Raw genomic sequence first — 23,095 nt, 5'->3', positions numbered from 1 at the left:
GCTCCATGATTTTTCCAGGGACTGAGGTGAGACTGACTGGCCTGTAGTTCCCCGGTTCCTCCTTCATCCCTTTTTTAAAAATGGGCACTACATTTATCTAGTTCTTTCTTGAACCCTGTTATAGTCTTGGCCTTCACAACAGCCTCTGGCAAGAAGTTCCACAGGTTGACTGTGCATTGTGTGAAAAAATACTTCCTTTTGTTTGTTTTTAACCTTCTGCCTATTAGTTTCATTTGGTGACCCCTCGTTCTTGTGTTATGAGAAGGAGTAAATAACACTTTCTTATTTACTTTCTCCTCATGATTTTATAGCCCTCTATCATATCCCCCCTTAGTCATCTCTTTTCCAAGATGAAAAGTCCCAGTCTTATTAATCACTCCTCATATGGAAGCTGTGGGGTGACCACATCTGCATGCAGTAGTCAACAGGGGGAGTTGAAGTGGGGGTCTTCAACAACCCAGGTGAGTACCCTAAAACCTGGGCTAAAAGATATGAGGGGGTGGCAGCTGCTTTTTCTTCTTCTTGCTAAGACAAGAGAGCACCTACCTCCAAGACAGCAGCCGAGACCCCAAGCAGAAGGAGGAGCCTATCTCCAAGAGAGGGGTAGGGTTTAGCATACCCTGCCCCCTTTGACTTGGCATCTTCCATTGGCTAATAGTTTAGACGATAAGCCACTGACCCTGCTGGGTTTTATGAATCCCATTCGCAGGTGCCTATCTCGCTTCATTCATTGTATGGGGAGCCTAGGCACTTAACTCAGGCTTTGTGAATCCCAGTGATTTTCTGGACATCTAAAAGTTAGGTGTGGCAACGCTCAGCATTACCACACCTACATACCTTTGTGAATGTAGTCATGTGTGTATTTCAATTGGTACAGAATAACTGCCTAGTTTCCAATGCAAAGAGGTGCTCACCAAGCTGTACTGTATGTACAGAAACAGTAACATCTAGTGGTGTGCAAGCTTAATTACAGACTGAATTCTTCAGCTATTAGGATTTGAATCTGGGAAGGGAAGTGCTGCATTCTCAGAACTCCCATTGCAATCTACAAGATTTGCAGGTGCTCAGTATCTGACTGATCAATAGATCGCTGTGCGGATACAAAACTTGTATATGCATCCAATTCTGATCCACAAACATGGTCCGCAGATATCTGAACCCGCAGATATAAAGCAATAGCCGCAGATTTGCAGGGCTCTACAGATCAGTCATTTACAGCAATCTACATGAGCCATTTGAGCCTTTTGTATTTCCAGTACATAATAGATCTTATTATTTTGGTTCTAATATGTGCCACAGGATCAACGAAGACTTAAATGTTGGGAGTTAAATTTAGAAGGTATCAGAGAAGCTTCTTGCTTTATAAATAACCAGACAAATATTGAGAAAAGAAAAAATTGTACAGTGCCACTCACTGGAACGCAAAGGTTGGGATTTTCGAAAGCTTTCTGCATTGATCAAACTCTACTCCCATCACAATCAATGAGAAAAGTTCCCGGTGTGGCCAACACTTAAGCGCTTTGGAAAATTCCACCCTCAAACTTACACAATGCCACATTTTAAAAAATCCTAATCTTATTCCATTAATTGAAATGTATTCAGTATTTTAAACAAAGTGTCAGGCAATGTAGATTTAAAATGTTTAATTATTTCCCTCTCTAATATGACAGGGCTGTGCTACGGCTTCGGGACCATAACTACATTCGCTCTCTGTTTGGAGTCAAACAGACTAGAGAGGCCACTGTTCACACTCAGCACAGTGAAAAAACAACAGCAAAGAAAAGCATCTGATACTTCAAATGATTTCACCTTTAATAACCTAAGATTTTATATTTAGGAAGGAATTGTTATATGGAGAATATCTTGAGAGGATCTTTTGATATTGTTTTATCCTCAGTATAAAACAATTGACTATATTCCTATAGCTATTGGAAAGGATATTACATATAGATATCAGATATGCCAAGATCATAATTTGCCAGGGAAATCTCGTATCTCAGACTCCAGTCCTGCTATGCCTTATAATGATGCTTAACTTTAAGCATGTGCGTAGTCCCGTGTGTTTTGAGTTAAGCACAGGCATAAGTTGCTGCAGGAGCCAGGCCTACATGAACTTTAGCAAGCTGTGTGAGAAGGGCTGGCCCCATGTGTTTTGCCACCCAGGGCAGGAAATGTTTTTGGTGGCCCCAGGCCAACCGGCCAATGAAAAAATCCCTCACCAAGTGATGTGGTGCCGCCCCTCCCCCCAGATGCTAATTTGGCAACACTGCAAGTTGCCACCCAGGGCAATCCCCTTTCTCCTGCTGCTAAGACTGGTCCTCCATGTGAGCTTCAGTAAGAGAGAATAAGGATGATCTCATGATGAAGGTTCTGGATTGAGAACAGGAGCTCTGGGTTTCTATCACTGCCATAAGCTTTCTATGCTAATCACCTAATTTCCCCTTGCCTCAGCTTGGAATGTATTGGTGACAATTTTTTATTTCAGAAGGTGGAGACAGCTACCAGGGGAGAGGCTGTTCTAGATTTAAGTTTGACAAATAGGGAGGAACTGGTTGAGAATTTGAAAGTGGAAGGCAGTTTGGGTGAAAGAATCCACGAAAGCTTATGCTCTAATAAATTTGTTAGTCTCTAAGGTGCCACAAGTACTCCTGTTCTTTTTGCGGATACAGACTAACACGGCTGCTACTCTGAAACATGAAATGATAGAGTTAATGATTCTAAGGAATGGTAGGAGGGAGAACAACAAAATAAAGACAATGGATTTCAAGGCTTTAGCAAAATCAGGGAGTTGGTAGGTAAGATCCCATGGAAAGCAAGTCTAAGGGCAAAAACAATAGAAGACAGTTGGCAGTTTATCAAAGAGACATTATTTAAGGGCACAAGAGCAAACTATCCCACTGCGTAGGAAAGATAGAAAGTATGACAAGAGGCCATCCTGGCTTAACCAGGAGGTCTTCAATGATCTAAAAATCAAAAAAGAGTCCTACAAAAATAACAAAGGATGAATATAAACAACTAACAAAAGTATGTAGGGACAAAATTAGAAAGGCCAAGGCACAAAACGAGATCAAACTAGCTAGAGACATAAAGGGTAACAAGAAAACATTCTGCAAATAGGAAGACTAAGGACAGGGTAGGCCTGTTGGGGGAGGGGGGTGGAATAATAACAGACAACGTGGAAATGGCAGAGATGCTTAATGACTTCTTTGTTCCAGTTTTTACCAAGAAGGTTGGTGGTGATTGGATGTCTAACGTAGTGAAGACCAGTGAAAATGAGGTAGGATCAGAAGAGGCTAAAACAGGGAAAGAACAAGTTAAAAATTACTTGGACAAATTAGATGTCTTCAAGTCACCAGGGCCGGATGAAATACATCCTAGAATACTTAAGGAGCTGACTGAGGAGATATCCGAGCCATTAGCGATTATCTTTGAGAAGTCATGGAAGACAGAAGAGATTCCAGAAGACTGGAAAAGGGCAAATATATGGTGCCCATCTATAAAAAGGGAAATAAGGACAACCCAGGGAATTACAGACCAGTCAGCTTAACTTTTGTACCTGGAAAGATAATGGAGCAAATAATTAAGCAACGATTTGCAAACATCTAGAAGATAAGAAGGTGATAAGTAACAGTCAGCATAGATTTGTCAAAAACAAATCGTGCCAAACCAACCTGATAGCTTTCTTTGACAGTGTAACAAACCTTGTGGATGGGGGGAGAGGGGAAGTGGTAGATGTGGTATATCTTGATTTTAATAAAGCTTTTGATACTGTCCCGCATGACCTTCTCATAAATAAATTAGGGAAATGCAACCTAGGTGGCGTTACTATAAGGTGGCTGCAAAACTGGTTGGAAACCCATTCCCAGAGAGTAGTTATCAGTGGCTCACAGTCATGCTGGAAGGGCATAATGAGCGGGGTTCCACGGGGATCAGTTCTGAGTCCAATTCTGTTCAATATCTTCATCAATGATTTAGATAATGGCATACAGAGTACACTTATAAAGTTTGCGGACGATACCAAGCTGGGAGGGATTGCAACTGTTTTGGAGGACAGGGTCATAATTCAAAATGATCTGGACAAATTGGAGAAATGGTCTGAGGTAAACAGGATGACGTCTAACAAAGACAAATGCAAAATGCTCCACTTAGGAAGGAAAAATCAGTTTCACACATACAGAATAGAAAGAGACTGTCTAGGAAGGAGTATGGCAGAAAGGGATCTAGGAGTTATAGTGGACCACAAGCTAAATATGAGTCAACAGTGTGATGCTGTTGCAAAAAAAGCAAACATGATTCTGGGATGTATTAACAGGTGTGTTGTAAGCAAGACATGAGAAGTAATTCTTCCGCTCTACTCCGCGCTGATTAGGCCTCAACTGGAATATTGTGTCCAGTTCTGGGTGCCACATTTCAGGAAGGATGCAGACAAATTGGAGAGAGTCCAGAGAAGAGCGACAAAAATGATTAAAAGTCTAGAAAACTTGACCTATGAGGGAAGATTGAAAAAAATTGGGTTTGTTTAGTCTGGAAAAAACAAGACTGAAAGGGGACATGATAACAGTTTTCAAGTATGTAAAGGTTGTTACAAGGAGGAGAAAGAAAAATTGTTTTTATTAACCTTTGAGGATAGAACAAGAAGCAATGGGCTTAAATTGCAGCAAGGGAGTTTTAGGTTGGACATTAGGAAAAACTTCCTAACTGTCAGGGTGTTTAAGCACTGGAATAAATTGCCTAGGAAGGTGGTGGAATCTCCATCACTGGAGATTTTTAAAAGCAGTTTAGACAAACACCTGTCAGGAATGGTCTAGGTAATTAGTCCTGCCACAGGTGCAGGGGACTGGACTAGATGACTTCTCGAGGTCACTTCCAGTTCTATGATTCTATGATTCCCATTGACATAGCAGCAACAATAGTACTTCTTTAGCCTCCCAGGGTGTTATAATAACCCCACGGATGTTTGTGGGATTGTGGTATGCTCACATACCATAGTAATAGGGGCCACATGCCTGCTAGCCAGGGTGGGACTTTGGTTGGCCAGATGCAGTGGAGACATTCTCTGGAGGGTGAGGGGACATATTGGCTAGGAGTAGCAAAGGCAGTGTTTCTTGTGCGTCCTCTTTCCCCTCCAGTAGATGGGGGCTGCTACTTCACTCCCCCACTTCCTTGTGCTATGTTGTGTAGGGATCAAGGGAACACCTGCTGCATCAGGATCCACACTCTGGGGTGTTCGCCACCCATCAGTACTGCCACTGGGCAATTTGAGTGGTGTGGCGCTGGGCTACTGTCTCCCATCTGATGGAGGAAGGGCATAATACAGTTAGACGTAGCGATGTTCTGTAGCTTTAAACCCACTAATTCTGCCTTGTTGAGTGGAAATAGAGCAGCTTACTATGATAGAATGTTAATTGTACTAACAGACATGCTAGGAATGAACTGATCTTGTGCAAACAGAGAAATAGAGTACAGTAAAATTGTATTGTGGGTATGATGATTGGCAAGTTAGCAGCCTTTCTCCCTTCTTAGCTGATGTATGTATGCTAGGCCTTTACAAATAAGCTGAAATGCAATGTCACCTTCCCTAGCAAGGCATCTAGCTGACAGCAATGGAAGGGTTAAGCTAACCGTGCAATTTTTAGCAGTAATGGTGCTAGAGAAACACACTAGAAAATGGCCTCCCAACTCTGGGTGACTGGGGTTGATAGTCCGACTCCTCCCCCCTCTCACCCCTGCGGTCAGGTGGTGATGGTTATTCAATCCTGCTTTAAAAATAAAACAAAACCAGTTGCCCAGGGAAAGAGAAAAATACTGCAAATTATTCCACGGCAAAAACTAGCTGAATAGTCTCACTGTACTAAGAGGGTGGCCCATGGCTGTGCCACCTTCATGCTGTTTGATCTAGGCAGATCAGGCGAATGATAGTATATAACTGCAGTAAGCTACTTACTGTTGATCCAACAAAATCTCATAAGAAAACTAGATTTCCCACTGTAATGACTTGAGTGGTGGAGATGCTATTGGAGATTGTGGCTTTGTTCTGCCTTCTGGGAAGCTCTATGAAGTGGTCTCTATTGGCTGGGTAGTGCCACTGGAGGGTGCAATGTCAACTCTTGCCAATGTCAACTCTGCCACAACAGAAAGTTCTCTCTTCACATAGTCCCTGTGTGGTGACTAGTGTTAAATGCTGATTGCCTTTCCTAAGTAAAGCCCATTCAAAGACTGAGTCCTGATGAGGGGGTGATTACCATCGCATTCTGGGTGGTTAGTTAAGCAAAATTCTATATAGAATTTATTTCTGGATCATTGCTGACACATCATTTAACGATTTTTTGAGTGGTGACTAACACCACAATTTGTGATCCATGCTCACAGTCAATATTAATGCTCAAAGCGAAGAAGCCTATGGTTTCCAGCCATTTGTGTACTTTGGGTCATTTCACCATAAGGCCTCTTTTTGTATAGTGTTGGGGAAAAATTGTTAAAATAGCTCCCGGGGAACAGTGTGTCCCAATCCCGTAGGAATACATTGTTTGTACAAGATCGATACACTGTTTGATTTACCCTAACCCTTGCTGCAGTGACCCAAATTTCTAAAGCAAATAAGTTTTAATGTATTTGCAAATGTTCTGAGGTTTGTATTACTTATAGGGAAGAAATATTATCGTCTGTCTGAAGTGGAAGTGTGGGATGCAGCAGATGTGGATTCTATTCAAGCTGTGCTCCACGCCTGTTGCCTGACATTGGCTAAGTCACATAACTGCTTTCTGCCTCAGTTTCCCCAACTGTAAAATTGGGATAGTCCATCCTTCATGGGGATTTTGTGAGGTTTAATATTTGTAAAACACTGAGACCTTTGGATGAAAGTTTCTATATACATGGAAATTATGTAGGGTATAGATTCATAGATTCATAGATTCTAGGACTGGAAGGGACCTTGAAAAGTCATCGAGTCCAGTCCCCTGCCCTCATGGCAGGACCAAATACTGTCTAGATCATCCCTGATAGACATTTATCTAACCTACTCTTAAATATCTCCAGTGATGGAGATTCCACAACCTCCCTAGGCAATTTATTCCAGTGTTTAACTACCCTGACAGTTAGGAACTTTTTCCTGATGTCCAACCTAAACCTCCCTTGCTGCAGTTTAAGCCCATTGCTTCTTGTTCTATCCTTAGAGGCTAAGGTGAACAAGTGTTCTTCCTCCTCCTTATGACACCCTTTTAGATATCTGAAAACTGCTATCATGTCCCCTCTCAGTCTTCTCTTTTCCAAACTAAACAAACCCAATTCTTTCAGCCTTCCTTCATAGGTCATGTTCTCAAGACCTTTAATCATTCTTGTTGTTCTTCTCTGGACCCTCTCCAATTTCACCACATCTTTCTTGAAATGCGGTGCCCAGAACTGGACACAATACTCCAGCTGAGGCCTAACCAGAGCAGAGTAGAGCGGAAGAATGACTTCTCGTGTCCTGCTCAGAACACACCTGTTAATACATCCCAGAATCATGTTTGCTTTTTTTGCAACAGCATCACACTGTTGACTCATATTTAGCTTGTGGTCCACTATAACCCCTAGATCCCTTTCTGCCGTACTCCTTCCTAGACAGTCTCTTCCCATTCTGTATGTGAAACTGATTTTTCCTTCCTAAGTGGAGCATTTTGCATTTGTCTTTGTTAAACTTCATCCTGTTTACCTCAGACCATTTCTCCGATTTGTTCAGATCATTTTGAATTACAACCCTGTCCTCCAAAGCAGTTGCAATCCCTCCCAGTTTGGTATCATCCGCAAACTTAATAAGCGTACTTTCTATGCCAATATCTACGTCGTTGATGAAGATATTGAACAGAGCTGGTCCCAAAACAGAGCCCTGCGGAACCCCACTTGTTATGCCTTTCCAGCAGGATTGGGAACCATTAATAACAACTCTCTGAGTACGGTTATCCAGCCAGTTATGCACCCACCTTATAGTAGCCCCATCTAAATTGTATTTGCCTAGTTTATCGATAAGAATATCATGCGAGACCGTATCAAATGCCTTACTAAAGTCTAAGTATACCACATCCACAGCTTCTCCCTTATCCACAAGGTTCGTTATCCTATCAAAGAAAGCTGTCAGATTGGTTTGACACGATTTGTTCTTTACAAATCCATGCTGGCTATTCCCTATCACTTTACCACCTTCCAAGTGTTTGCAGATGATTTCCTTAATTACTTTCTCCATTATCTTCCCTGGCACAGAAGTTAAACTAACTGGTCTGTAGTTTCCTGGGTAGTTTTTATTTCCCTTTTTATAGATGGGCACTATATTTGCCCTTTTCCAGTCTTCTGGAATCTCTCCCGTCTCCCATGATTTTCCAAATATAATACGTGGGTGACCAAGGGATAACCTTACATCATCTCTAACCACCACAAACTGTTTCAGCTACGTCTCTGCATTTTCTTGCCCTGGTGTTATGTAATTTGTTAGACAAAAGTAGCAAAATATGGAAGGCTTAAATACAATTCCTGGTTTACTGAGGGTGGCACCTGTTCTACCCTGATCAAAGGTTGTCTCTTTTTTGCCTTTCATTGAACTCTTTTCCTGTTTTTAATCACTGTCCAGTGAGATCACCAGTGCACCAACTGCTGGAATACTGTGTTCAGCTTTAGTGTCCTCGCTTTTAATAATGTGGTGAAGAGTTGGAAAGGCTTTAGGAATGCACTACAAAAATGATTTGATGTCTGGAAAGCATGCTACAAACTGAGCAATTTAAGGAGCTCAGTACTTATGTTAATGAAGGAAAGGTCTAGAGATGAATTGATCATAAGCTATAATTTCCAACACAGGGAGAAAATAACAGACACTACAAGGTTCTTTAATGTATTACATCCAAAAAAAAAAAAAAACCCACTACATTAAAATAATGTTGAAGTTGCAGTCAAGAACTCAAATGTTAGGAAATGCCAGAATTAAGGTTTCCTCTTCAACCTTAATTCAGCCCCCTTATGTGCAGGTGTGACCCAGGGATGTCTTAGTGCAAACTGACAGAGGGCACAGAGGTGCCTAAGGGTTATACACATCCCCTGGGTCTGATATTTACATATTCATTCCCCCAAAGAGTGCCTGCAAAATGATTTATGAGAGCCTGTGTCACACTGATCCTCATAGTGAAATGTATATATATATATATATATGCTGAAAGTTGTGTTCAAGATCTATGACTGAGGCTGGTCACCAAAGAGTGGGAAACAGGTTTCTTTCAGGCATGAGATGTTTAATCTATCTGTCTGGCTGCATGTACATTGAGTATTATGTGGTTCACACTGGACACTCACTTACAGTCTGATCCAAATGCTAATGAAAGGACTCTGATCTTCCAGAGAGGGAATTTATAGGCAGAAATAAAGCAGCAGGAGGAAGTTGTGCTTACAGGTGAAGACAGTGGATTTTTGGACAATCCATGTTACATTATACATCATTTAATGAGGGGCCAAGCAAAAAGTGTGGCTTAGTTATGTCAGCCTACCTGGCTGAAAAATGCTGGTGAGCAGCACTATATTCTAGAATGTGAGATAGGGATCACAGGGTGCAACTGGAACTGTGGGAACACTGAGCCCTCTGTCCCACCAAGCTGGGGTACCCTTGCACCATGTGATGCTTTTGGCAATTTACAAACCTCTGGCAGGCGCTGCACTTACACAGATATTCCACAGGCAGGGATACACCCAACTGAGTTACATGAATGCTTTTCCCAGACACTCATGACCCAACAATGGAGAAGCTCCAGCCAACTCCCCCCCAGCCCCAGGGCCTCCAGTCAACCAACCAGAAAACAAGAAACACACTAGTGACTATCTCTGAAAAGTTTGACTTAAGTGACTTGCTTAGCATGACACATGCAGAAATAGGGATAAAATCTACTTCTTCAGGGTGGCATTCAACTGCCTAGAGCATGTGACCATCTTTCTCTTTCTGCAATACCCTCTCTCTAACTATATACTCCCCAACTTCTGCAACAAACAAGGCAGCGACTTTACAACCAACAGCCTGCTTCACCCCCCCCAGCAGACAGTCTATCTTGCACACTATATATCTGGAAGTAAATAGTGTGTTAAGCTCACTTCTGCCTTCAGAACCTCCCCCTATTAAGTATTATTGAGTTTGTTCTGATCACTGATGTGGTTGTGTAACTGTGGCTCCACACCCCATAGCAAGGGGAGTACACAGAATCTTATACAAGCTATTCTTAATTGTAGGGTAGGACACATTCATTGACAGGGATTGGTAAACAGTAACTACTACTGCCATTCCATCAGTATAAGCTCCCAAGCACTACTTGTTCATTTAGCTTGTACAAAAATTTGATCCTGTGAGGTACAGATGCAAAATACTTGCAAAGTTATATTACTACTTTAAATAAGGAAATAAAGATGCAAAGTCAAATGGCTTACTGAGTATCTTAAATCTGGGACAGTCACCCACAGACACTGTCTCATGCCCCCACAGCCTATGCTCACCTGCCATTAAAAGCACAGCTTCACTTGTCCCATGACCAAACCACTTCCTGATTGAGATGGGCTATTTTTACAAATATCTGACCTATTTTTGTTTTCAATGTACAAGGGGGGTTACTTTAAGGCTTGCTTTGTGAAATGGGTCACCAGTACAAAAGTTTGAGAACTACTGGTGTAGTCCATTCAATTCAATATGTGAGTGGTCCAGTGGCCCTGTGTATCATAATCTGAAGCAAGCCAAAGTTAAGGAAGTGAGTACAAATGTAAGTTTCTTCCAAGTGTTTTTGCTGATTCTAAAGAAGTTCCATGCAACTGTCATTAATGGAGTTGTGCAGGTTAGGTACTTTCAGCACAGAGTTGCTATTCCAATGCTTTCTGGGGGAAGCGATCAATGTTTAACAAACAAACATTAAAAAGCCATTTTCCAAATATTTATTGAAGCAGTGAAATTGCTCATACTGTGCTGGAAAAAGCAGTTTTATTGAATTCAGAAACTTAAACAGTATTGCAGCACAAGATATTGCTATCTGTAAACTAGACTCCATTGTAAACTCTAAACCTTCAGGGAGAGTCAGTTTGCAAGATCTAATACCTATTCTCTAGCATAATAATCTTGCGCTTTTGGAAAAACTGCAGAAAGGCACTTAAGCTGTTTCTTCCTTTAAGACAGGGACTTTTTAAATTTTGCTGGTAAGAATCTTTTCACTGCACAAGTGAGAAATGTGCAGTTTCTCTAGGGTTTTCACTCCAGATCATCGTGATGCTGGGAAGTTTCATTGATAACCTGTTGAAGAATAAGACAGGTTACATTAATTCTGAGCAATTTCAATACTCAAGACAGCTGATTAAAACTAGTTTTACAGATTTATTCTAGTATACTATTATTAACACAGCTAATAAAAAACTTCCACTATGGCATAAGTGGAAGTTGATGACAACCACTCACAGAAGAGTCAGCAACTGGTTGATTAAATTCCTAGTTGAAAGTGAGCAAAAAGGCATGGGGGAAAATATACCTTTTGTTTGCAAGCACCTTATTTGCCTGCCATATTGTAAAACTAAGTCACTTTTAGGAATGATATTTCAGAACCAGCTAATCCATCTCTCTAGGTCTAATATCTGAGAAAACAGAAGTAGCAGCCTTGAATAGATGCATCTTTACAGCATGGTTATGAATGTTGAGCCATCCCTGAATAGATAAGTCCCTAGTTGGAAGGTTGCAGTTAGCACATTCTGATCTGTACAAATATTCAGCCCAAACGCATGTTACCCAAGCTACAGAGTGCTAACACAGTATAGTAAGGTACTTAAAGCATGCACTGTTTGGTAAATGAAGTTAGAATGGTACTAGATAATAGCTTGTTGTGATGTACAGTGTTATGTCTATATTTGTCATTTGTTTTACTTCCTTCTCCACTGAAAGAAACTGAAATTGGCACCAACCTGTCCATCTCTGGTTTCAACAGTCTTAATTAAGAGTGTCCTCTTTGAGTGGGTGTCAACCATAGGGTGAGACTCAATGTTGGTTTCTGCAGATGTAAAATTGTTGGTCTGTTATGGTTCTTCAGTGATCTAGTTTAAGTTACTCATTTGCTATTGCACATACATGATAGAATGGACAGATTCTTTACAGGAAGGACTGATGCACTTCATAGCATGACAAGTGCCAGGCACCAACAATTAAGATACTAAAATTGCTAGATCTCTTAATTCTGATCAACCATTGTCAAAATAAGGCTAGGTCTACACTACCCGCCTGAATTGGCGGGTAGAAATCGACCTATCGGGGATCAATTTGTCGTGTCCATCGATCCCCAAATTGGTGCTCTTACTCCACCAGCGGAGGTGGGAGTAAGCGCTGCTGACAGAAAGCCGCAGAAGTCAATTTTGCCGCCGTCCTCACAGTGGGGTAAGTCGGCTGCGATACGTCGAATTCAGCTACGCTATTCACGTAGCTGAATTTGCGTATCTTAAATCGACTCCCCCCTGTAGTGTAGATGTACCCTAAGATTTCAAACGCCATTTAGGAGGTGTCTATCCAGATCACTTACAGAAATTACTCAATACAGGGGGCTCCAGTCTGAAGTTACTTTAATGACAAGTAACTGGCTACAACCAATTCTTTAATTTAGATATCTTGCTTAGATGTAGGCAAGAGTTCTGGAAGTGGCTAATGATCCTGGTGTTGATTTTCAGGTGCTCCTTTTGGCACCTCAAAAGGGCCTGATTTTCAGGAAGCATTGAGTTCCTGCCTTCAGAAAAAACCCTTTAAGTTGTCTTCAGTTGGGTATCCAAGATCACTAGCCACAAAATACTGGCTGTAGAGTTATGACGTTATTACAAGGAATCTCTTCCTGAAATTAAAAAAGTGCCCCATCCACTCAAAACAAGTAGTTAAAATACCAACATTTGAATTAGTGGTCTCTGGTGTTAAATGAACATCTGGGTTCGGATATCAAAACCTGAATCAATTAGCTTCCTTTTAGCCTGGTGTGTCTTTAGAGTATTAGTTTACCACAGCAAAAGGATACAAGTTGTCAAAGAAGCTTCCTACACTATTCATGAGAAATTAGATACTACTTACCCCTCAGGTTCAGGGAAGCAAAAGTTGGAATAGGCATGGTAATTCTGCAAAAGAGAATTCAAGTTTAGTGAAGCTAGTCTCTGGAATTTGGTAATTCTTATAGCAGCTACTCTTCAGAGTTTCTGGTCATATTTGCATTAGTGTTATCTACCTGCTCTCCTCTCCCTCCAACAGTTTTCTATATGTAGCAATCTCAATATCAAGAGCCATCTTGACATTCAGCAGTTCTTGGTATTCATGAAGATGGCGAGCCATTTCTTCCTTCATGTTTTGGATTTCCTCCTGCAGACGGGCAATAGTGTCTTGATAGTTAGCAGCTTCAACAGCAAAGTTGTCCTCCATTTCACGCATCTGGCGCTCCAGGGATTCATTCTGCAAGAGAATTTTCAAGTCAAGTGTTGGATGCAGTTTAGTAGCTGTCAGCCTTCACCTATTGGGTGTTTACCACCACATACCTGCCCCACGTGTTCTATTCCAGACATTTAATACCCTCACCACTAATTAATACACTAGTGGAAGGTGCTAAAAGTAGTGACATGACTAACATCTGCCATTTGTTAGCTCTTTCATCCTCATGGGTGAATTATGGGAGCAATGTAGTGTTTAACTACAAACCAACAGCAACATTTACATATCAGAAGATGCAAGGTCTCAGTGCACCTTGATTTGGAGTGGAAGTTGGTGGTATTATCCCTAGGTTTCTTGTGTCACAATCCAAGATCAGCCCCTGAGAAACCTCACCTGCAAGTTTCATGTAGTACAAAATCAAGTCAGTGGTTTATTTTCAGAGACCTAGATTTGTAGCATTGACAGTGTGCCTAGTTATTGAAGTTTCCACATTAAGTAGAATTTGACAACCTTAGATTTGCTTAGTTATACAGGGGAAAAAACTTGTGTCCATTCTTTAAATCTTGCTTTGTTTCATAGAGGTACCAATATACAAATATTAAAATTAGATATGAAGCCTTTTGTTTTTCAAAGGGAAATATAACTAACAAGGCGTAAACCTGGTGTGAAGTGCAAGTTTAGTTAACAGTGGATTAATCTTTGTTACTCAGCTTGTAAACTTATATACACTAAATACTTCAGCTTTAAAAATAAGGTGTCAAAGCTGGTCACCTCCTTCACCCCAAGTTTCCATTCCATAATGGCCAGCCAGCATACAGCTGAAAGATGCAAGTTAATCAAAAAAGACCTTTTAGCTTATATTTTAGAAGTCTATTTTAGACTGCCATCTTGTTTGATATGTCACTTCCATTCACATCCATCTTAGCATTTATTTATATTGTAATGTGATAAGATAACAGCATAAGTAGTAACAGCTGCAGTGGTATCTTTCACTTACAGTTCCTTTAAGTGCATCAACTTCGCAGGTGAGGGTCTGTATTTGTCTGCGGTACTCATTCGCTTCCTGTTTGGCCTGACGTAGGGCATCATTGTTCCTAGTAGCAGCTTCAGAGAGATCTGCAAACTGTTGAACAAGCCAGATTTACAGTTAGTATAATACTTTAACAAAAAGTGATCATACTCCAGTGTCCCAGATAAAGGTAAGAGGATTTTGAGGTGAGTAAGACTGCACATAGAAAGATCTTAATATTTAAAACAAAGGCTCTAAACAAGTGTCATGCCGTTACAGCTCTTCATTCTCTAATTTGATGGTTAAAAATTAAATTAACACATTTTCTGAAGTTAGCGTTCATTATTCTTTATCTAAACGTATGTTGCGCTATATCTTCACCCATCCATTCCTTCTTCTACCAGCTCATCAGTACACAAGCCACCCTTCAATACACAGGATGCTTCTAGCTATGCAAAGAATAGGAAAGATGACAAAATGGATGTTTAACTACTGTAGTATCTAGGTTCTGACACAGTATTATGGATCAAGGCCTAGTGTAGATTTGTGACAGGCTGTACCTGTTTTCCTGATTTGGGAAAGTTACATAAAGCCTTGCCTTCTGGATTTAAGTAGTTATGCATTATGGCAAAGCTATTGTGGATATCTAAAACAAAGTTAAGCCAAATATCCTTATTGCCACATAAGAGCCATTCACTTACCTTGGACTTGTACCATTCTTCAGCTTCCTGAAGATTCTTAGTAGCAACACTTTCATACTGCTGACGGACATCACGCAGGGCAGCAGTGAGATCTGGTTTAGCAACATCCACATCAATTTGGATGTGTTGTTCCTGAATCTGGACCTGCAGTTCACGGATTTCCTTAAGAAAAGAGTGGAGAGTCAAGTACTGTTCTATGGTAGAAGGTACAGATCCATAATCTGATGAAGATGCATCTTACCTCATCATGAAGCTTCTTCAAGAAGACAATCTCTTCTTGCAAGGACTCAACTTTGCGCTCAAGATCAAGACGTGCCAGAGAGGCATTGTCAACATCCTAATTAAAGGGAAAGATCATTTAGCAAGGTCATTATACGACTAGTAAGGGGGGGGGAAAATGAATCAGTGTAACAAGCAAGCTTACTGCTCATTTGAGCCAAAGTCAAGCAGCACAGAGTGACCTACCTGAAAGTCTATAGCCAGAAATAATCTGAAATCTATTTGCAAATTGGGTACTTGCATGCACAGAGTTGTATGTCAACTGTAGGGGTGTGTGTACACATACATTTTATACATAAACATTCAATCAAGCAGCACATGTTTCAGTCCATTTCAAAACCATTTGGATTTTTCTGAAGTATTTGTTATGCATCCTTCATCAGAAGATAAATATGAGAGTCAGGATAACAAAGTTAGGCAATTTCTTGCCAAATTCTCTAGCAACATTAATCCAATCACCAGCAAAAATCCTATCCCTAGAATAAAATGCACCAAATTTTCTCATCAGAACACCTCCCTACCTTCTATTTGAGGTTAGGGCATACCGTCCTCATTACACAACTAGATAGTACTACTAGTGCTCAGCTTGGCACCAGGCTTTATCTCAGAGGGGAAGAATTCATTGGTGGGTTATTTGTGTACGATCTAAAGAACTTAAGGTCAAGGCATTCTGGAAGGAGGTTGCTATACAAATCCAATTATCTACCTTGTGCACAGTCAAAGATTCACAGAATTTAAGGGGATTATTTACATATTAAATCTTAAATTGATGGCACATCTGGCATACACCAGAAGTAATGGTTAGCATTCCCCCCACCCATTTTAACCAGTGGTACCTGATAAGTCTTGAACTACAAGTATGCCATAAACTTCAAATTGATCCAACAGGTTGTAATAACAGCCTACAGTAGAGGGACTAACTTGATAAACTTTAGTTGGAGATGTTCCAATTTACGTACATGTGGTCCATTACATGAGCACAACGCAATATAGTTTAATGAATTGAATGAAGTTTAAGTTAATTTAAGCACAACTTGTAATCAAAATCTTCTTTACCCCAGTTTGGAGGGCCACGTTAGAGTGGGTAAGAAGCCCTGTAGTCCTAGCATCAGGGCTAAGTTTTCAAAGCAGTGTGTTGGAGCCAGATATGCATTCAGATCATGCACAGATTTGAATATTTACTTGGACTTGATTTTAAGCATATTCATAGCAATGGACAAAATAATTTTGGAGGACTGGATAAGCCTGTATTTTTTTAGATGCAGCTCTGAATTTGAGCCAAGTAGTCAGTCTTGCCATGAGCTCAGACATATTCCCTAGGACCAGATTAGCTGGGTATACATTGCAGTAACTCATTCTTTGTACTGATGCACTCACTACCTGGTTGTGCCCCAAAGTAAGCAACTCATTGAAGCTTTACCAAATGATGAACTCAGACGCATCAAATAACCGCTTCAGAATGAAAAGCTACCTGTTGAACTATGTAATGCAAGTGAACTTATTTACTTAAAGAACAGCTCTTACCACAGGAGTGTTATTTTGCTGTTCTGATGTGGAATTTTAAGTGCCACAAAAATAGTATCATACAGTTCTCTGAAACTATACTTAAAAGTTGAAATAGCATAAAGCTTCTGTGCTCTGGTAGGAAGACTAAGGCTGTTCCTTCTTGAGAAGGAAAGTCCAGAGCAAGCTATATATTTAGCTTTGCATGTCAAACTTTTGCAATCCATTTACTAAGAGAAAGATATTTATCATGCCAATGCTTGATTGTTTAGGCTTTTATTCCTCAAATGCATGCTCTTTAAAAGCTTTGAGGTTTTCCTACCTTAAAGTGTGCAAGTCATTTGTAGTCAGACCCAAAACAGTGGCACACATACTGAATATGTGAGTTAAGTCTTAACAGGTCCTTCAGTAAAATTCATGGTTAGTGCCACTATTTCTGCTGACCAGTATTAAATACTGAATTCTATGCATCAAGTATTACTGACACCTTACATCTTAAAGGTTCAGTACATGTATCCCATGCTCTTTAATATTAATGGTGGTACTAGGTATCTAGGTACAGCAAGGACTGAGATATTGCAGAGCTGCAAAAATCACTTTTGCATGACCTGCTTATTAGAATACAATCATTTATGCTATTCGCATATATGGCAATTAAGTATAATCCAGTCTATGGAATATGCCAAAGTGTTTAACACCAAGGAATATGACAGAGTGCATGCTGAGAGCACCCCCTTCCCCGCCACCCCCCCCCAGACTGTTACATCAGTTTGAAAGAGAACTGTGTCCCTTTAAAAACACAAGTGCAAGACCCTTTGCACACCTTTAATAAATTAGGCCAGTTTTAAACCAGTTTAACTAGATTCCTTGCTGAGTTCAGCTCAATGGAACTAGATCAAGGTTAAGTGCATTTAAGAATGTCTATGCATGACTTAAACTGGTGTAAAGTCCATTACATTATTAGGTAAGCCAGTGCAACAGTGTTAGACAAGCCTGATGTTGTGAAACATCAATTTCTTCTGTATTTAAAGAATATATTGAAGTTCATGAAGGTGATGCCTGATATCTTCCACATTTCAGGCAAGCAACTCCATTTTTCAATGCCTTCATTCTTACATAAAGAGCTCAAGCTATTTGTCTTGAGCAAGGCTTGGGACTACATTGGCACAATTCAGCTGGATTGGCAAAGTTTTGGTTGTCATTTAGACAGACATCCACTAGGGACTCTAGAATACCAGACTAAGTAACTTTGTGACCCAAGCCACATCTGAGCCCAGCTGGCTGGAGATAAAAGGAATTCTAGTAATGCCTTTCCACAGTGATCGTCTCTTTTGAAAAAAGTCTTGAGGCAAGTTCTTTAAAATATCAAGAAGTCCAAACTCGAGTTAGAAGTTTTGGGTTTGTTGTTAACTAATGAAAAGAAAGGCTGAGGTTGCAAGAACACCCATAGTTGCTTTTAATAGTGCTTTTCATCAGTAGATCTCAAAGCACTTTACAAAGGAGGTAATTCCCTCCCTCCCCTGTAAAATGGGGAAACGGGGCACAGATGGGTGATGTGTTATCCAACATTACCAGCAGGCAACTAGAAGAGCTGGGATAGAACCCAGGTCTTCCAAGTCGCAGTCCAACACTGTAAAACGCTCCAAAGAGCTCAAAACCTGTATGCCAACTGAAGCCTAGTTTCTTACTAAAAGTAAGAAGTTATCTAGACAGCTTACCATTCACACTGAGGTTTAGATGACTCAATGTTTCTCCTTTGAGAATTTCTTTTAAAGAAAAACCCAGTATACACACAATCTTATGACCTGATTGCTCTTAACTTTTGATATCATGACCAGGGATCCTAGAAATCTGTTTGCCATGGGGGGAAAAAAACAAAGCCCCCCCCCAAACCACCACATTTTCTGTTTTTATAGAGAATATTTAGTCTTTATATTTTGTGAAAAAAATGTAAGACATACAATTAGATCAGATAAATGGAGCTTCAATGTGACTGGGGCCAGATCAGATAATCAAAAATTCAGATAATCAGGAGAACTGGCAAAGAGCTTTCTACCCCTTATTTTAAGATGGGGGAGCTTGGGCAGTGGTGGCGGCAGCCACAGGTGGCTGGTGATTTGGTTAATACGGAGAGCCGGATAATGGAGCCTTGGATAAATGGGGTTCTACTGTATAAAAGACAAGTGTTTGGCACATGTAAGAAATACAAATTGCAATTCTATTAATATGATCTATGGCACTGGTAGGCTTCAAACTTCTTTAAAAATTTTAATTAAAAGTAAAAACCTTGTGTTCAACTGATATATAATATATAATTTATTTTGTGTCTAGGGAATTAAAGTTCAGCATTTCATTTTAATCACAGAAAAACAAATTAAAGAATTAAAAAAAATATAGAAAACTAGGATCCCTGGTCATGACCCTCCCCTAAAATCTGAAGGCCGCCAAAAAGAGAAGTTGTCTGACCTATCAGTAGATAGCCCCAACATGAAAATTCTCACATGTTAGAGCAGTTCTTATTTTGCAAGAATTTCAGAGCAGCATAGCTAAGTCAGTCAAGTCACATAATGGAGTCTTGCACTAGGAATTTCAAGACTGGGTCATATCTAAAATAACTGATGTTATAAAACATTTCTCTAAAATACGCTTACATCATTACACATTCAGTAAGAATGCAGCCTGCAGCAAGCTGCTCTTCTATACAAAGAGTTCTATTATTTCAATCTGCTGCCACCACACTTGCCATAATGCCTGTATCTGCATTCCATAGTGAATCCCATAGAAACCATTAATACCCTTCAGCCAAGCGAACAGATGGCTCCCTTTCGCCCTTATTGGATCAAAAAGTGATTCCACATTGGTGCACTTTTGTAGAATAGGCTAGTCTTGGATAAAGCAAAACAAAAACTGTTCCCCCTCCCCACTTAGATTATACCACCACCACCCCCCTCCTAAAGAAAACAAGTAGTTATGACATGAGGACTGGTGGATTCTCATTAAAGAACAGTCCCCCACAAAAAAGAAATCTAGAGTCTTATTTCTACACTTGTCCATTCTCTGCTTTAAGAGTTCACCTCTGATGTGTTAGACATTGTACCTAGGTCATGCAAGCCAACATTTCTATTTCAATTTACTTATTGCAAATACATTCAAAAGTGTCTACTATGTTTTAGCAGAATCTCCAGATAATACTTTAAAAGTTAACTGCTTCCAGTTTTATCAGTGTCTAGACTAAAGGAATGGCAGTGCCCTTGATAAGAGTAACTTCCTGGAGGCACTGAGAGAAGTCTTGCACCTTTACAAGTTGCTTTTTACCACTAGGTGGCTCTACATCCGACTTGGACATTATGCCAACTTTACATATTTGGCTTTACATTCAGTGTGCTCCTTATTATGTATTTTAATATGCAGAGAGGATTACAAACCTGTCTGAAAGATTGCAGGGTGCTTTCAGCTTCTTCTCGCTGAATCATCTCTTCTTGTAACCTGAAAATAGTAGTATATTGATTAAACAAATGAACTAGAGAAAGAAAAAAAAAACAGCACGAGTGTCTATTCAAATCCAGCTGGTAGCCACACCCAGCCAACATCCCAGTCGGGGGAAGATGGGGCCTCTGACAAAAGGCATCTCATTCCGACATTTTTCTAGTCTGTGCCCTCTTTATTAAGTTTGCATGACTGGGCTTTGAGGCTTTCTGCTGTTACAGCAGTCTGAAATCCACAGATAGCCTAACACAAGCAGTGCCAAAACCGTTACTGCTTATTCAGCTAATGAGCAACAAGAGGCTGACCTAGATTTGGGTTGGTTTTAAATAATCTTTTGCTAAATTCAGATTGTTAGGCTGCAATATTTAAAAACTGAATTAACTTGCCAAACCAAAGTTTTCAAACCCACCGAAAACCTCAAGATAAGATCCATAGTACAACAAACAGTAAGTACTAAGAACTCAGATGAGAGAGTAGCAAAGCTAACTTTTACTTGGTCTTTTCACTACACTGTCTGAAAAGAATACTAGAGATCCAAGTTGGAGATTCCCCTAGAAGATGGTAGTCACCCGTGATGGTTTTCCACAAAAGCCTGCTCCTTCAACTTTAATGTGGACTAGAAACACCTTTAATATACATCAGCCTTGTTTTGGCAGCAGGCAAATTAGTTTATGGGTGCACACCAGTTAGTTATCCATGTGGGTTGGATCTGTGCATTCCCTTCACCTTCCTGATACTGAAACTCAGCTTCAATAGCCATCTAGTTGGGGCTGACCCATCAGAACAACTTTAAGCAGTTTTTAGGCGCAGGAGGGGCAGGGGGAGCTTCTCGCATTTTGGGGCTATAGATTGTTCCCTTCGCTCCCCACTTTGCACTTGGGTGGAAGCCTGGGCGCCCCCTCCCCACCCATCCGCCCCCGGAGCACTCACTTCTCCCTGAGCCTCAGGATGTCATCGGCCAGGTTGTCCCTCTCCACCTCCACCCTGGCTTTGTCGTTGGTGAGCTGGTCCACCTGCCGGCGGAGCTCCCGCATCTCCTCCTCGTAGAGGTCCCCCAGGCGGGAGGTGCCCTTGCCCTTGAGCTGCTCCAGCTCGGCCACCAGGATCTTGTTCTGCTGCTCCAGGAAGCGCACCTTGTCGATGTAGTTGGCGAAGCGGTCGTTCAGCTCCTGCAGCTCCACCTTCTCGTTGGTGCGGTTGGCCTTGAACTCCGTGTTGATGGCATCGGCCAGCGAGAAGTCCACGGTGTCGTGCATGAACCGCGTGGGGGGCAGGCTGCTCCGCAGCCGCAGGGCCGAGGACTTGGTGGCATAGACGCCGCCGGGCGAGGAGGAGACCAGGCGGCTGCTGCTGGGGCGGATGGCGCTGCCCAGCGAGTAGCGGCTGGAGGAGTTGATGTAGCGGCTGCCCGAGGTGCTGGGGCGGCTGCCGCCGCCGAACATCCTGCGGTACGAGCTCTTGCTGCTCATGGTGGTGCTCATGGCGGCGCTTTGTAATCCGAGGGGTGGTGGGTCCGGCGACTGCTGCTGGAGCGAGAGAGGCGAAGGAGAGCGGCGGCAGCTGCCCGCGGCGGTACTTATACCCCCGCCACGCCCTCGGCTCGGCTCGGCTCGGCCGCGCGGCCCGACGGGCGGCCCCGCCCTGCTCCGAGCGAGAGGCGGGGCCGGGCCGGGGTCTCGCCACTCCCAGCCCCGGCCCGCCCTGCAGCGCGGACAAAGGCTGCGGGGCCGGGGGAGGGTTCCCGGGCCCAGGGAGGGACGGAGCAGTTTGCAGGGGCTCAGGGTGAGGGGGCAGGGCGTGGGAGGGCAGGAGAGGGTCAGTAGGCAGGGGGCAGGACGTGGGGGTCATTAGGAATCAGGAGGGGGGATCAGAAGGGGGCAGTAGGAGGTGGGGGGAATCGGGGTCAGTAGGAGGCAGGGTGGGGGTCGGGGGGGTCAGTAGGAGGAAGGGTGGGGGAATCAAGATGGGGGTCAGAAGGAGGCAGGGGGAATCGGGGTCAGTAGGAGGCAGGGGGATCAGGAGGGGGTCAGTAGGAGGCGGGGGCAGGGGGAATCAGGATGGGGGTCAGAAGAAGATGGGGAATTGGGGAGAGTAGGAGGGGTCGGTAGGAGGCAGGATGGGGGATCGGGAGGGGACAGTAGGAAGTGTGGGGGGAATCAGGGGGTCAATAGGAGGCAGGGTGGGGGGAGCAGGAGGAGGGTAAGCAAGAGGCAGGGTGGGAGGATCAAGCAAAGGAGAGGAGGGGATGAGGAGAGCGGAAGAAGGAGAAATCAGACACGGAAGGGAGTGACTGAGGAGCGGGCTAGAGAAGGGAGGGGAAGAAGGGAAAGGGCCAGAGCACTTTGCAAGCCTTCTCCCCTTCCTTATGGGTAGCAGCTGGGCACTCTATGTGGGCTCCCGTGCCGTGGGAAAAGGTGTCCGTGTGCTTTACAGAGCTGGGGGCCAGGACTCTCCATGCTCCCCTGGTGCCCTGGCATGGAGGCTGGGTTCGGGGCGGGTACAGGGTGGGGTGATGGAGCAGGGCTCGGGGTTAAGCAGGGAGACGGACAAACTCCCTTTCTCTAGGAGTCACTGATGCCTGCTCTGCCATGCCAGCACTGTGTGCAGAGGGGGATGAACTAAGCGCATGCTCAAGGCTGAGTGCTGATGTCCGAGACATGCACCATACCGGCCTCGCTCATGCTGGGTACATTC

At 42.4% G+C, this 23,095-nt stretch overlaps 1 protein-coding gene across 1 annotated transcript; it reads right to left on the bottom strand.

Moving 5' to 3' along the window:
* Positions 1-10,907: 10,907 nt before the first annotated feature.
* VIM (vimentin) lies at positions 10,908-21,960 on the bottom strand. The gene is made up of 9 exons (XM_054020602.1): positions 21,332-21,960; positions 20,341-20,401; positions 15,375-15,470; positions 15,134-15,295; positions 14,421-14,546; positions 13,227-13,447; positions 13,076-13,119; positions 11,935-12,020; positions 10,908-11,275 (listed from the first exon to the last, which is right to left on the bottom strand). Exons 1-9 carry the CDS (start codon positions 21,880-21,882, stop codon positions 11,234-11,236), a joined length of 1,389 nt encoding a protein of 462 aa, XP_053876577.1. The 5' UTR covers positions 21,883-21,960; the 3' UTR covers positions 10,908-11,233.
* Between the last annotated feature and the right edge of the window lie 1,135 nt (positions 21,961-23,095).

This window comes from Malaclemys terrapin, chromosome 2 (genome assembly GCF_027887155.1).
Source record: "Malaclemys terrapin pileata isolate rMalTer1 chromosome 2, rMalTer1.hap1, whole genome shotgun sequence".
NCBI classification, from domain to species: Eukaryota; Metazoa; Chordata; order Testudines; family Emydidae; genus Malaclemys; species Malaclemys terrapin.
Note: the sequence above shows the minus strand (reverse complement) of the source record. Positions and strands in the feature narration are given on the sequence as shown.